This window comes from Montipora foliosa, chromosome 2, assembly GCF_036669935.1.
Source record: "Montipora foliosa isolate CH-2021 chromosome 2, ASM3666993v2, whole genome shotgun sequence".
NCBI lineage: Eukaryota > Metazoa > Cnidaria > Anthozoa > Scleractinia > Acroporidae > Montipora > Montipora foliosa.
Genome location: NC_090870.1, coordinates 26,396,651 through 26,409,150, shown reverse-complemented (window position 1 = coordinate 26,409,150; position 12,500 = coordinate 26,396,651). Strand labels below are relative to the sequence as shown.

Below are 12,500 nucleotides of genomic sequence, written 5' to 3'. Positions count from 1 at the left end.
CTGTTCGAGCATTTCGCGTGTCCATTGAAACCCCTGCTGTGGGTCGGGTTTCCGGCTGTCCAGATTGTTCCCCGACGTCAAATAGCGCCTTCAGATAATCCTTGACACGAGGAGAGTATTTTTCCCTTCTATCCTTGGTTTTTGAAGTGCCCAACCCATTGAAAGTGATGAGTTTGCCACAGAAGAAATGTGCACCTTTGGTTTGGGACAATTCTCCGAGTGGATAGTACAAAATCGTGCTGCCCAATCGCGCCGAAATTGACCGTATATGGATTCCTGGCTAATTTTAATCTCATGTTGTTCATAGTCGAGATGGCTTTGTTGGGAATCAAAACTCGTAAAGCTCAGAGAGCAGCCTGCCTGTGGACATGAAAACATAGTCGCATGGCTTAGCGGCTCAAAATCCTGTTCCTGGCAAAGTTGCAAGTACTGACTAACCATTGTAGACCTCCTGACTGTTCGAATTAAGTCGTTAGTGATTCGTACAATTTGTCCATTATACTTTAGGAATGTTACGTAAATTGCTTTAAAGCCTGTGGAATAGTCATTTTGCAGTAAACACTCCTCTAACTACTTGAACAAAACGAAGCAAATGTAAATGTCCCCTATACTTAATTTACCCTTTTCCCCCAGTATTCAGTGCTTGTGGAAAACAGAATGTGCCGTAATCATCTCTAAGTTTGTAACCTAAGCGGGGCAATGCGTCATCTGTAAAGTGCTACAAAGTATCTAACCTGCGATCAGGCCCATTTTTAGCTTCGCTCATATGTTCTCTTATGTCGTCGCTCGCTAAAATTGGGCCTGACCAAAAGTCTCTCAAGAATTCCGTTTGGTCGGCCAAATTTTGGCCGACCAAACTCGTGATCTGATTGGCTGTTGAAACGCCGGAAGTGAAAATGCCATCGTGATTGCGCGGAGCTCTCGCGAAGTCCTCGAGACTAATCCGCCATAAGTGTACGAAGAAATTTGCTCCCTTTTGTTCTTACAATGCCGTGGACGGTGCAACTTGATTTTATTTGTATAAATGGAGATATGCCATCTGAAATATCTCATAACTTGTCCAGAATCGGGTTTGAATCTCTGGAACGAGTGAAATTAGCGACTCCGTTGTCGAGCTCTGTGGCCATGGGGTTGAAAGTACTTTGGCACAAACTTCCCTGATGTTTTGAAAGCTAAATAGCTGGTTCTTTCAAATGGCAATGAAAGCCGATGCATGTTGGTTTCCTGGATGAGACAAGGGACATATATATCAACAGGAGGAGATGCTGATAAAATCGCAAGTTACACGAATGCATGTTTCGAATATCTGTGTATCAAACGGCTATATTTATTGACTGTACATGACACGGTTTGTTTGCACACTTCATAATATTTCCAGTTGATTTAACTTAAAACTCACACTCCAGAAACTAAAATGGCATGTTTCCAGAGAGATCAATTGTACAACAATAAAAGAAACTTTGCGAGTCCATCTTACTGTTCGTACTCCATCAAAAAATTATATTAACAGCCAAACGTATCATGATTTTACTGCGCGCAATTCTAGAAATACACTGCAACTGAAGGTATTACCCGAACAAATCACCAAAGAAACCTTCATGGGCAAACACGTTAAAGGAATAATGTATTTCTCTTTTTTTCTTTAAAAATCTATTGCCAAACCGTCCAACGACAAAATGCTAGGTTATCTCAATTACAAATTAAGATGTCAAGCTTAAAAGATTGCATAAGTTCGGACGGAGAATTACACCGGCCTTTGCCGCAATATAGTCGTCGAAAACATTCCCCATGCTTTAAATGTGTTTTTTTCAAATTAAAGCCAACGGTAACTTTCGAATTCGTTTATAATATTGCTCCCACGGTAATTAACTTTGGTCAAAACAAAATAGCGTGAATCTGCCGTCCACGCGTGTATTGGTGTAATGGAAGTAAATTTGATTGGCCGATGAAGGACATGTCAATCAATCAAAAAAGGTGGGCGGAAGGAATTTCGAAGAGGAATTTGGTCAGGCTCTATTTTTCGTTTCGCCAACTCCACATTACGTAGCACGCGAAACTAAAATAGAGCCTGATCGCAGGTTACAAAGTATCGCAACTTTCAACCCTTGGTTTCAGACGAAACTGGATGGCCGCTAAATGTAGCTGAAGAATGGAACTATTCAAAGTTCTCTACTGTTTTGACAACTTATTTTCTATAATTACTTATATAACATCTGGAGTCACGTTTGAATAGCAGGGGTTCCTTAATGCCTTGATCAGCCAAGACTTCTTAGAAATTCTGTTCAATATCCTGTAAATTAAAAGATAAAATAATTATGGTAAATGCGAAATGATTTTCGACAAATAAAAAAGGAACACTATAACAGGTGAGTATTTGAAAGATTTCCGCATTCTGGATTCCAGATTTCAATCAATCCAAAAACATGGCGGACAGTAAATTAAGTCCACGTTCACCGCCTTGTCTTCCTTCTTCGTCATTGAGACATTGATTAGTGCGCACGGCGCATGCTCAACAATGTTGAAAGAGAGGGGCAAACGGGTTCAACTTAATTCAATATTCGCGATAACAAAAGAAATTTTGTAATAAAAACTAACGATAAAAAGTCACGACGTTTCGACCCCTCGGAGGTCATTTTCAAGTGAGAATAAAAGTTTTAAGAATTAGCATAAATATGTAAAAACTAGATAAAAATGCGGCGAACGCCGAAATGTGATAAAAATATGTACAAACGTGTAAAAAGTGCTAAAAATATATGGAGTAATGAACGGTAGCTAGAGAAAACAATAGACAAAAAATAATAATTAATTACAAGAACTGTTCTAAACAAATAATTTGGCGCGGATAGAGTCACACTGTTTGTTTAGCGATGGTTTCAGTTCTTTTATAAAAAACATTTCAAAAACAAGACAATCAAACTTGTTCTGGCACTTTCTCAGAATTCTAAAACTCTTTGCGATGTTGTTAGGTTCCAATGCATGTTTCTCTCTCAGATGGTCGCCGATGGTTGCCCCTTTGTGCTCTTCAATGCGCTAGTGAAGGTGCCGGCAGGTATATCCGACATAACCTGCGTCGCACAGGTCACACTTGAATTGGTACACAACGCACTGTTGGCTTACAAGGGGTGGCTTCTCTTCACGGACCCGGATCTCTTCTTTGATCTTTTTGCTCGTGTAGACAGGGGTAATATCCGCACTGATCTTACGGCTTAGGTCGGCAAGTTGTCTCCGTACGGCGTTCGCAGACTTTTGGTCCTTGAAGGGCAACACGACTCTGATTGGGTCCCCACGCTTCTCATCAACGTGGGTGCGTGATTCCTCGGAAACTTTTGAATCAACGAAAAGGCGGATGGTGGACTGCACATGATCTTCAGGAGAACACAGACGAGAAAAAATCTCTTTGAGGCGTTCACATTCCTCGTGAAAGGCCATCCATGTAGACGAGAGCTTAAACGCACAGGAACATACAATTATAAACTTGCCAAGTGGCTGGACGAAAAGCTAAAGCCCTTGTCCGTCAACGACCATACCGTCGGTGACATTTTTGTTTTTGCTGACGAACTCCGGGAAATGAAAATCAAAGAGCATGATGTTTTGGTGTCGTATGATGTGTCATCACTCTTTACTAATGTTCCTGTGGACGAAACCATTGAGAGTATTGCAGAGAGAGCCTTTGAGAACGACTGGTTCAACAAAGAACACGATCTTAATATCACGAAGCAGGCCCTGATAGAACTGTTAAGAATCGCCACCAAAAGTCAGCTTTTCCAGTTTGAAGGAAACTTGTACGAACAAGTGGACGGTGTGGCAATGGGCTCGCCGCTGGGGCCTCTCATGGCAAACGCCTTCATGTGTAACATCGAGAAACAGCTGGAAACAGAAAACAAGATGCCCGCCTTTTACAAGCGCTATGTTGATGACACCCTTAGCGCAATGCCTGATGTTGAAGCAGCTATAGATTTCTTAACGACACTAAACAACAGTCACCCTTCTATTGATTTCACAATGAAGCTCGAAGAAAATGGCATACTACCCTTTCTTGGAATGAACGTAATCAGGAATGGATGCTACCTGAACACAACGGTGTACCGAAAACCAACTGACACCGGACTGTTGTTACATTATCACAGCCACGTTGACGCGAGATATAAACGGTCACTGATAAATACCATGCTTAACCGTGCGTTTAAGCTCTCGTCTACATGGAAGGCCTTTCACGAGGAATGTGAACGCCTCAAAGAGATTTTTTCCCGTCTGTGTTATCCTGAAGATCATGTGCAGTCCACCATCCGCCTTTTCGTTGATTCAAAAGTTTCCGAGGAATCACGCACCCACGTTGATGAGAAGCGTGGGGACCCAATCAGAGTCGTGTTGCCCTTCAAGGACCAAAAGTCTGCGAACGCCGTACGGAGACAACTTGCCGACCTAAGCCGTAAGATCAGTGCGGATATTACCCCTGTCTACACGAGCAAAAAGATCAAAGAAGAGATCCGGGTCCGTGAAGAGAAGCCACCCCTTGTAAGCCAACAGCGCGTTGTGTACCAATTCAAGTGTGACCTGTGCGACGCAGGTTATGTCGGATATACCTGCCGGCACCTTCACCAGCGCATTGAAGAGCACAAAGGGGCAACCATCGGCGACCATCTGAGAGAGAAACATGCATTGGAACCTAACAACATCGCAAAGAGTTTTAGAATTCTGAGAAAGTGCCAGAACAAGTTTGATTGTCTTGTTTTTGAAATGTTTTTTATAAAAGAACTGAAACCATCGCTAAACAAACAGTGTGACTCTATCCGCGCCAAATTATTTGTTTAGAACAGTTCTTGTAATTAATTATTATTTTTTGTCTATTGTTTTCTCTAGCTACCGTTCATTACTCCATATATTTTTAGCACTTTTTACACTTTTGTACATATTTTTATCACATTTCGGCGTTCGCCGCATTTTTATCTAGTTTTTACATATTTATGCTAATTCTTAAAACTTTTATTCTCACTTGAAAATGACCTCCGAGGGGTCGAAACGTCGTGACTTTTTATCGTTAGTTTTTATTACAAAATCTATATCTAAAAGACTTCTGATTAACAAAAGAAATGTAGAATGATTGTTATAGCAAAGTTCAAATGTTTTTTAACTCGTGCAACATCGATTCAACTTGTTTCAACACGGTAACCTGCGATCAGGCGTATTTTTCTTGAGACAGGGCGCTAAAAAGTATCTTTTCGCATCATGTCTAAGGAAAAGTACCCCTGATTGCAGATTATCAACACGCTTGAAAGAGGAGAGGGGGTAACGATTTCAACGTCACTGTTGTCCAAAATTGAGCGGATGTTGAAGCAAATGTTCAAGGTGTGTACTTGTGACAAAAGGATTTCTCTACGTATTAATGTTGTCCATTTTTAGTAGTCCACCTGGTCCACCGGGAAAGTCCATGGATTAGAGGTCAGTGAAATATGCCTACCCCCGCAAGGCTGCTGCTCCTTTGTCCTCTCGTTTGCGCTGACAGGAAGAAGTGTAAGAGAGGCTATTCATAATATTCTTGAGAAAGTTTCATTCCATTTCCACACATCCGCCATGTTTCTCGACCACAATATTTCTGATGTTTAGTAAACAAACTGCATTATTTTTAGATTTGGAAACAGGGAAAATAAAAGGGCTTAAAATCTTAAATAAATTTGAAGTTTAGCAAAACACGAAGGGGCCATCGGCCAGACCCGGATTGGGACAGTTTAGATTTTATGTTCACTGTGGATTCTCGCCAAAATAATAGTATGAAAAATGTTGAAATGCAAATTTTACAAGGTATTACCCTGACAAACAAGGCAACAATTTGGATTTCAATTATTAATGATCGCACATCACTTTCAGCGACATTTTGACATGCTCCTCCACACGACTTAATATGGATTGCGTGAACTGAGTATCGCTGAATCTCATCTTTCTGCGGAAACAGTCGTTGCTGATGAATCTTCAAAAGCGAATATTGAGGAGTCAAATCTTCCTCGGAACTCAGGCTATTGCGCTATATTTGTGGGTTTTTCACTTATTGTACACAAGAATAAATGGAAAAGCAGGTATTGCTTCTTTAATTGCTGGCATTTGCCTCCTAAATCTGGTGATGAAAAAAATGAAAATTAATACTTTTAAAAAGTATTTTCTCCGAGAATAAGATATTTAACATTTCTACGTTTAATATGTATTTGTGAAATTTTGAGGGAAGGAAAATCCGAACTGAATTTAAAATTTCAATGCCTTTTATTTGTTCAAACTGAAAAGTTTCAGTCTTTTTCTTAGAAACGACAATTAATTCCAAAACTGCCGCATTGTAAACGATATCCTGCCATTAACGACTAAAATACTTTTTAATTCGTAAAAGTCAAAGAACCCTTCAATTTGGGTTGTTGAGAATTCAAGCTATTCCTCGCATTAAAATAAAAGCGCGAGGAAATGAAATCAGTTTAGTGAAAGTTATGAGCTCTGGGACTAATTTTAAGATTTTGTGTCAGAACAAGAGAAAACATTTTTTTTGGTTATAAATCATGCAATGATACGGGGACCCTCGATTCGCTTCTGTTTTCATAAACTTGTTTCTCCAGCTGGTTCACTTGCGCAAAATATATGTTGGCTCTTTAACTTCCCGCTGGATTAATTAGGGACCTAAATTAAGCATTAAGCGGGCAGCTTCTAGGCCCTTTCCGATTATGCTAGCATTTTTTGGAAGTATTTGTTTAAACAAGCATTTTTTTCACACTTTTTCTGTAAAAAGAATTGCTAGAATTATTTAGCATTTTGCATGCCCATAATAACTTTGATCTACATTTCAGCAATCCAAAGATTTTAAATGCTAAATTTTAGAATTAAAAAGCATTGTGATGATTTGCTTTTGTGTTTGAGAGAAGGATTTCTGTAATTGAATTGAATATGAACTGCATCCAAACTGATTCGAAAGAGGTCTGGTCAGCGGTCAACTTTCAGAGGCCGTTCACGCACTTGCTCAAACAAGATGACGTCGGCTAGTTCCACGCCATCTTCTCGAAACTTGCAGCTCGTACCATAGGCAGCCCAAGCTCGCATCACTACTGACAGCCGTTGAGAATTTAAACGCGTTATAAGACTTTGTATGGGAAATCAAATACCGTCGATTATAAAGCCTAAAAAATGCTCAATTTAACTTTCATTCAATAAAGTGAATAAAAATGACTCACCTCTGGTATATTCTTGTGCCTTTTGGAGCTTATTACACCGTTTCGGGAATTCTGTGTTTTCAGTGTTTTCAATGTTCTAAGACGAAGTCAAGGCTGCACACTACGATTCCGACCGTTGTCAGCTCAGAGGCGGTTTGCGACTCGAAAATCTATCCCAGCCAAGATTTTTTCACGCAAAGCTAAAGCCACATCATTTGAGAAACTCCGTGAATGTTTCATCGTCAAAAAAGCCCACGCACTTGGCTGGAAATGAGCATTTTCTGCTTCGATTTCCACGATAGCTGATGATAAAAACTGTTTCGTAAATACTTTTGTTCTTGGGCCATCGTAGTTTGATCAAAAATAAGACACAAACAGCAGTGATAAACATATTGAACTTGTTCATTTTGACTATGACTTGACGTTTCGTATGTGCTCTACATACATTTTCAAAAGTAACCGTTGAAATTTAAAACAGCTATTTATATATAACAAAGCGGATGAGGGGACTGGAAGCTAGATTAAGCAAACACTCAACAGTAAAATATATAATAATAATAATAATTATAATATTAATAAAAACAGAAATCAGCTTTTCACTTCCGACGTTGACGTTGAAAGCTGGCTCAAGTTCTTGAATAAAGAAGGTCTCTTTTATTTTACAATGATAGTCAGTTTTGCCCTTCGCTAAAATATCAAAATGATCCCACTTGATGTTATGTCCAGTGGCCTTGACGTGGTCAGCAATGGCTGAAGTATTGTCATTTTTAGCTAGGGCCTTAAAATGTTCGGTTTTTCTATCGTGAAGCCGCCGTTTAGTTTTACCGATGTAAAAACCATTAAAATCCCAACAATTTGCTCTGTAAATAACTCTGGATTGTTGTGAACGATTAATACGGTCCTTGTAAGGAAAGAAAGATTTTATACATCGAGTGCTCTGAAACACAATCTTAAGGTTAAGACAAGAGTAGAATTTGTACACACAAGATTTCAGGCGTTTAGCGACTTGGTTGCTTTGCAAACCTAAGTAGGGAAGTAGGATAACAATATCTTTCTTAGGAACTGTAGACACTGGATTGCTATGCTGATGTTGTCTGTTTTTGTTCAAAACATCGTTGATATGATAGTTGATTATGCCTTGTGGGTAGCCGTTCTGAAGAAAGAGTTTTCGAAGATCATTGAGGGCAGATTGTAGCAAGGAGCCAGATCATTGAACAAAGACGGTAGTAACGATAAGTGAGGGAGCGGATGAGGTTTATTTTGTACTTTCGTGGAGTGAAGGAATCCCATTTCGTGTAGAGACCTGTGAAAGTTTTCTTTCGGTAGATGGATGTCGTGAAAGCGTTGTTTTGATTACGTGTGACAAGAATGTCCAAAAACGGAATTGCATTGTTATGTTCAAATTCAATGGTAAATTTAATATTGCGATGACAGCCGTTCAAATAGTGCAAAAGTCATTTGCACTGTCTTTGTTGTGGAACATGGTGAATGTGTCATCAACGTAACGATTCCAAAATAAAGGACTAACTTTGGCGTTCAGCAACCACTTTTCTTCAAAGGCACACATAAAAATGTTGGCTAAGACAGGGCCCAATGGTGAACCCATGGCAACACCATCGATTTGGTCGTAGTATTTACCATCAAAAAGAAAGTGGCTCTTCTTGGTGGCAAATTCCAATAGCTTGCGTAAAACAATCCTGGGTAAAGCCGGAGGATCAGCAAGAGAATACAATTTGTCTAGACAAATGTTTAGTGTTTCCTCGAGTGGCACATTTGTAAATAGGGAGGAGACATCCAAAGAGCACATTATTCCATTCTTATGCTTGTACTTTTTAGCCCAATCCGCGAAGCTGAAAGAGTCTTTGACAGTGTAATGGTTGGTCGAGATTGGCTGAAGTATAGAAACAAGGTAAGAAGCAAGATTGTAGTTATAGGTGTTAACCGATGAAACAATAGAGCGGAAAGGACAAGCAGTCTTATGAACTTTAGGAAGGCCATATAAAACGCCAGGAGAAGATCCACTCGGTAAGACTTTGTAAAAAGTTGCATCATCAATAATTCTATCCTTTCTCAGTTTCCGAAGATAAGTTGACAGGCTTTCTTCCCTGGATTTAGTAGGATTGTGTTGTAGCTCTTTAAATTTGGTGGTGTCAGAAATCAAGTGTTTCATTTTGTTAAGATAATCAAGTCTGCTAATTATTACAACGCCATTTCCTTTGTCCGGTTTCGTGATGATAATGCTGTCATCATTGCGTAAATCAGTTAAGGCTTTCCATTCGTCTTTGCTTAGAATGTTCTTTTGCTTAGAAAAGTCATATGAGTAAATGTAGCTATAAGATATATTCTTTAATTTACTTTTGAGTTGATCATGGTTTTCGTCGGTTAACGGAAGATCGAGCTTAATTAAATCACGATAAAGCAATTCAAAGGAGCATTTAACACTTCTCAGTTTCAGTCAAGGCCCGATGGGAATAGTCAACCCCGGAAGTGAAAAGCTGATGCTTTATTAATCTTTTCTGTTTTTATTAATATTACAATTATTATTATTATTATTATTATTATTATATATTTTACTGTTAAGTATTTGCTTAATCTAGGTTCTAGTCCCCTCATCTGCTTTGTTGATATAAATAGCTGTTTTAAATTTCAACGGTTACTTTTGAATATGTATGTAGAGCACATACGAAACGCCAAGTCATAGTCAAAATGAACAAGTTCAATATGTTTATCACTGCTGTTTGTGTCTTATTTTTGATCATAGCTGATGAATTTAACTGCAACTGATCACCGACGAGGACACGGAGCTTGGGTCCGAGGTCAAATTAACTCCATCCGATGGAGGTACAGTCATTACAACACTTACCCCATCCCCACAACGGCTTCTCGTAACAGCTCCATGGTTACGAGAAGCCGCTGTGGGGATAGGGTAAGTGTTGTAATGACTGTACCTCCATCGGGTGGAGTTAATTTGACCTCGGACCCAAGCTCCGTGTCCTCGTTGGTGATCAGTTGCCGTTAAATTCATCAGCTATCGTGGAAATCGAAGCAGAAAATGCTCATTTCCAGCCAAGTGCGTGGGCCTTTTTGACGATGAAACATTCACGGAGGTTCGCAAATGATGTGGCCTTAGCTTTGCGTGAAAAAATCTTGGCTGGGATGGATTTTCGAGTCGCAAACCGCCCACTCGCGACCTACTCGCGGCCAAAACCATCGTACTCGCGAGTATACGATAAAATATCCCGCCAGCGACGCAGGCTGGACGATGTTTAATACGAATAAACGCTTTATCAACGACTTTTGCGTGACTCAATTTCCCTGCGTTTTGTGTTCCACTTCGTCTTCCTTCGTGATTTCTTTAGTTAATTATTATATTGATTAGTTTTGTTTTCGCCACAGTTACTTTGGTTAATTAACTGAAGTGTGTCATTTAATGAGTTACCTTTTCATCTTGCAGAGGCTTGCAGGAGACTGGAGTATATTCCAGCAATTCAAGGTCAAGCTCTGATGAATCATGGTATCAAAAATATAAGCCTTGACGGACAGGACACCTGCCGTATTGCATGTTACCTTGACGAGAACTGTCTCTCTTTCAACTTTGGAAATTTCGTCTGTCAACTAAGTGATTCTGACCACAAACAACACCCCGATGACCTAAAAGCGAGTACCGGGTTTATCTATGTAGGAACAGAGGTAATTTAACTGACAATAAAGGGACCCTAATAGTTTTTTCGGGTTCCCAGATTTGACCTATTTAGGAGCAGGGATTCGGGATTTGGGGAAGATAGAGAACAAGAGTCGATATTGTGGATATGAACGGGGTAAGGGATTCAGGAATTTTGCAAATGCGAGATTCGGGAAATATCGCCTTTTGGAACCGAGATCCCGGACATTCCAATGACATAACGTGAAAAATATCAATTGAAGCTGTCTCTTTACAACAGACTGAAACGATTATATCTCGTCAGTGCAAACCATGAACAAAACATGAACAAATGTATTCTTATGTTCCCATGTGCTGACATTTTCCATAAACTACAGCGTTGATCGTTGTTTTACAGGGGAAAGCAAAGAAACCGTGAACTAAAATGTAAAAATCCTTTGACTGCCATGATCTAAAAGTTCATTCTCCTAACTACTTTCATAGATTTCTTCGTTGGCTGGTCATGAGAATTTGGTGTTATATCAGGATGGTACCTTCAATAAAGTTTTGCAAGCCCAATTAGGGCTATTGTCCACGTTTTTATATGTGTTTTTTTTTTTTCATGAAGCTTTCTCGTCTATGTTATCCTTTTGGTTCGATTTTAGGCTGAGTATAGCCGCAAAGAAATCGGATCTTACATCGAAGCCAATTTTTTCACCGTATTGGACAACTTCATTTCCAGGGCTTTTCCCTCACTACTAAGTTGCGTATCGAGGCACTTTGCGAAAATAGGCGGGGAATTTTACTTCTTAAAAGTAGCCAAAAAAAGGAATGAGTTACACAAACAAAGAAAAAAAAAAGACAAAAAAGTTATAATTTAAAAGACATTTAACGTTAGCACATAAGCGTGAAGACACGCCCATCAGACTTATGTCAATCGGGGATTACAGGAACCAGGTCATGTAATTAAGGTGATGATGCAATAAAACCATGCAAATAAATGCCTTCGTTTTGGTACTGGACTTGAAAGAGATGATACAAATGATTGTCAAATGACTTCTTTGTTTAGACAATAACCTTTTCTTTTCCTCTTACAAGACCTCCTTCCTTTAAGGTAAAGGACACCTATACTAGATCTAAAAATGTGACCGGGATCGGAATTATTATTATTGTTAATGTTGTTCAACTGCATACAGCTGCTTGGGTTTTGAAATCAGCATGAATATTATACAAAACCATATCATTATTATCTGACCCAGTACATGATGCGAGAAAGAACTATAAACTGAAGTAGAACTTGAAATATTTATGAAAAAGCTGAAAGATGAAAAATACGAGAAAAAAGAGAATCCTTTTGCCTTGAAATGTTCCCAAAAAAGGAACAGGATTCCAAGGAACAGGAAACCTCCACAGAAGCATTCAGTGAATCAGTTCGACTTTGATGAAAGTGAAGAGGAAATTCTCTCTGTATCCTGCTCCGAAAAAGAAATCAACGCCGTTGATAACCACTCAAACAAGATCCTGGCCAGAATGAAGATTGGTGGGAAGGACGTGAAAATGGTGCATCCTGCAATGTTCTGCCCATCAAATATCTCCCCAAAGGAACTATGGTTGAGAAATCGAGTCACACCCTCAAGACGTACTCCAAGTCAACCATGTCATCCGTTGGTAAAGCAAAA

General features: G+C 39.4%; 2 protein-coding genes across 3 annotated transcripts in view; both read left to right on the top strand.

The window, feature by feature from the left end:
• The first annotated feature begins 3,567 nt into the window (after positions 1-3,567).
• LOC137991404 (uncharacterized) lies at positions 3,568-5,648 on the top strand. The gene is made up of 2 exons (XM_068836498.1): positions 3,568-4,515; positions 5,628-5,648. Exons 1-2 carry the CDS (start codon positions 3,568-3,570, stop codon positions 5,646-5,648), a joined length of 969 nt encoding a protein of 322 aa, XP_068692599.1.
• A 260-nt stretch (positions 5,649-5,908) lies between these two features.
• The window catches only part of LOC137990628 (uncharacterized), a 19,309-nt gene continuing 12,717 nt past the window's right edge, over positions 5,909-12,500 (top strand). The window contains exons 1-3 of one of the 2 annotated variants that reach the window (XM_068835745.1): positions 5,958-6,071; positions 9,018-9,090; positions 10,636-10,871. In XM_068835745.1, coding sequence (XP_068691846.1) covers positions 10,686-10,871 — 186 coding nt within the window. In that variant the 5' untranslated portion in view covers positions 5,958-6,071; positions 9,018-9,090; positions 10,636-10,685. Of the gene's footprint in view, positions 6,072-9,017; positions 9,091-10,635; positions 10,872-12,500 lie in introns of both variants that reach the window. The other variant, XM_068835744.1, reaches the window with a different exon arrangement.

Bases quoted from the DNA above. Each gene is read 5' to 3' on its own strand.
- LOC137991404 (XM_068836498.1), top strand. From the start codon at position 3,568: ATGAAAATCAAAGAGCATGATGTTTTGGTGTCGTATGATGTGTCATCA. The intron at 4,516-5,627 runs GTAAGCCAACAG...CATTATTTTTAG, and splicing joins GTGAAGAGAAGCCACCCCTT to ATTTGGAAACAGGGAAAATA.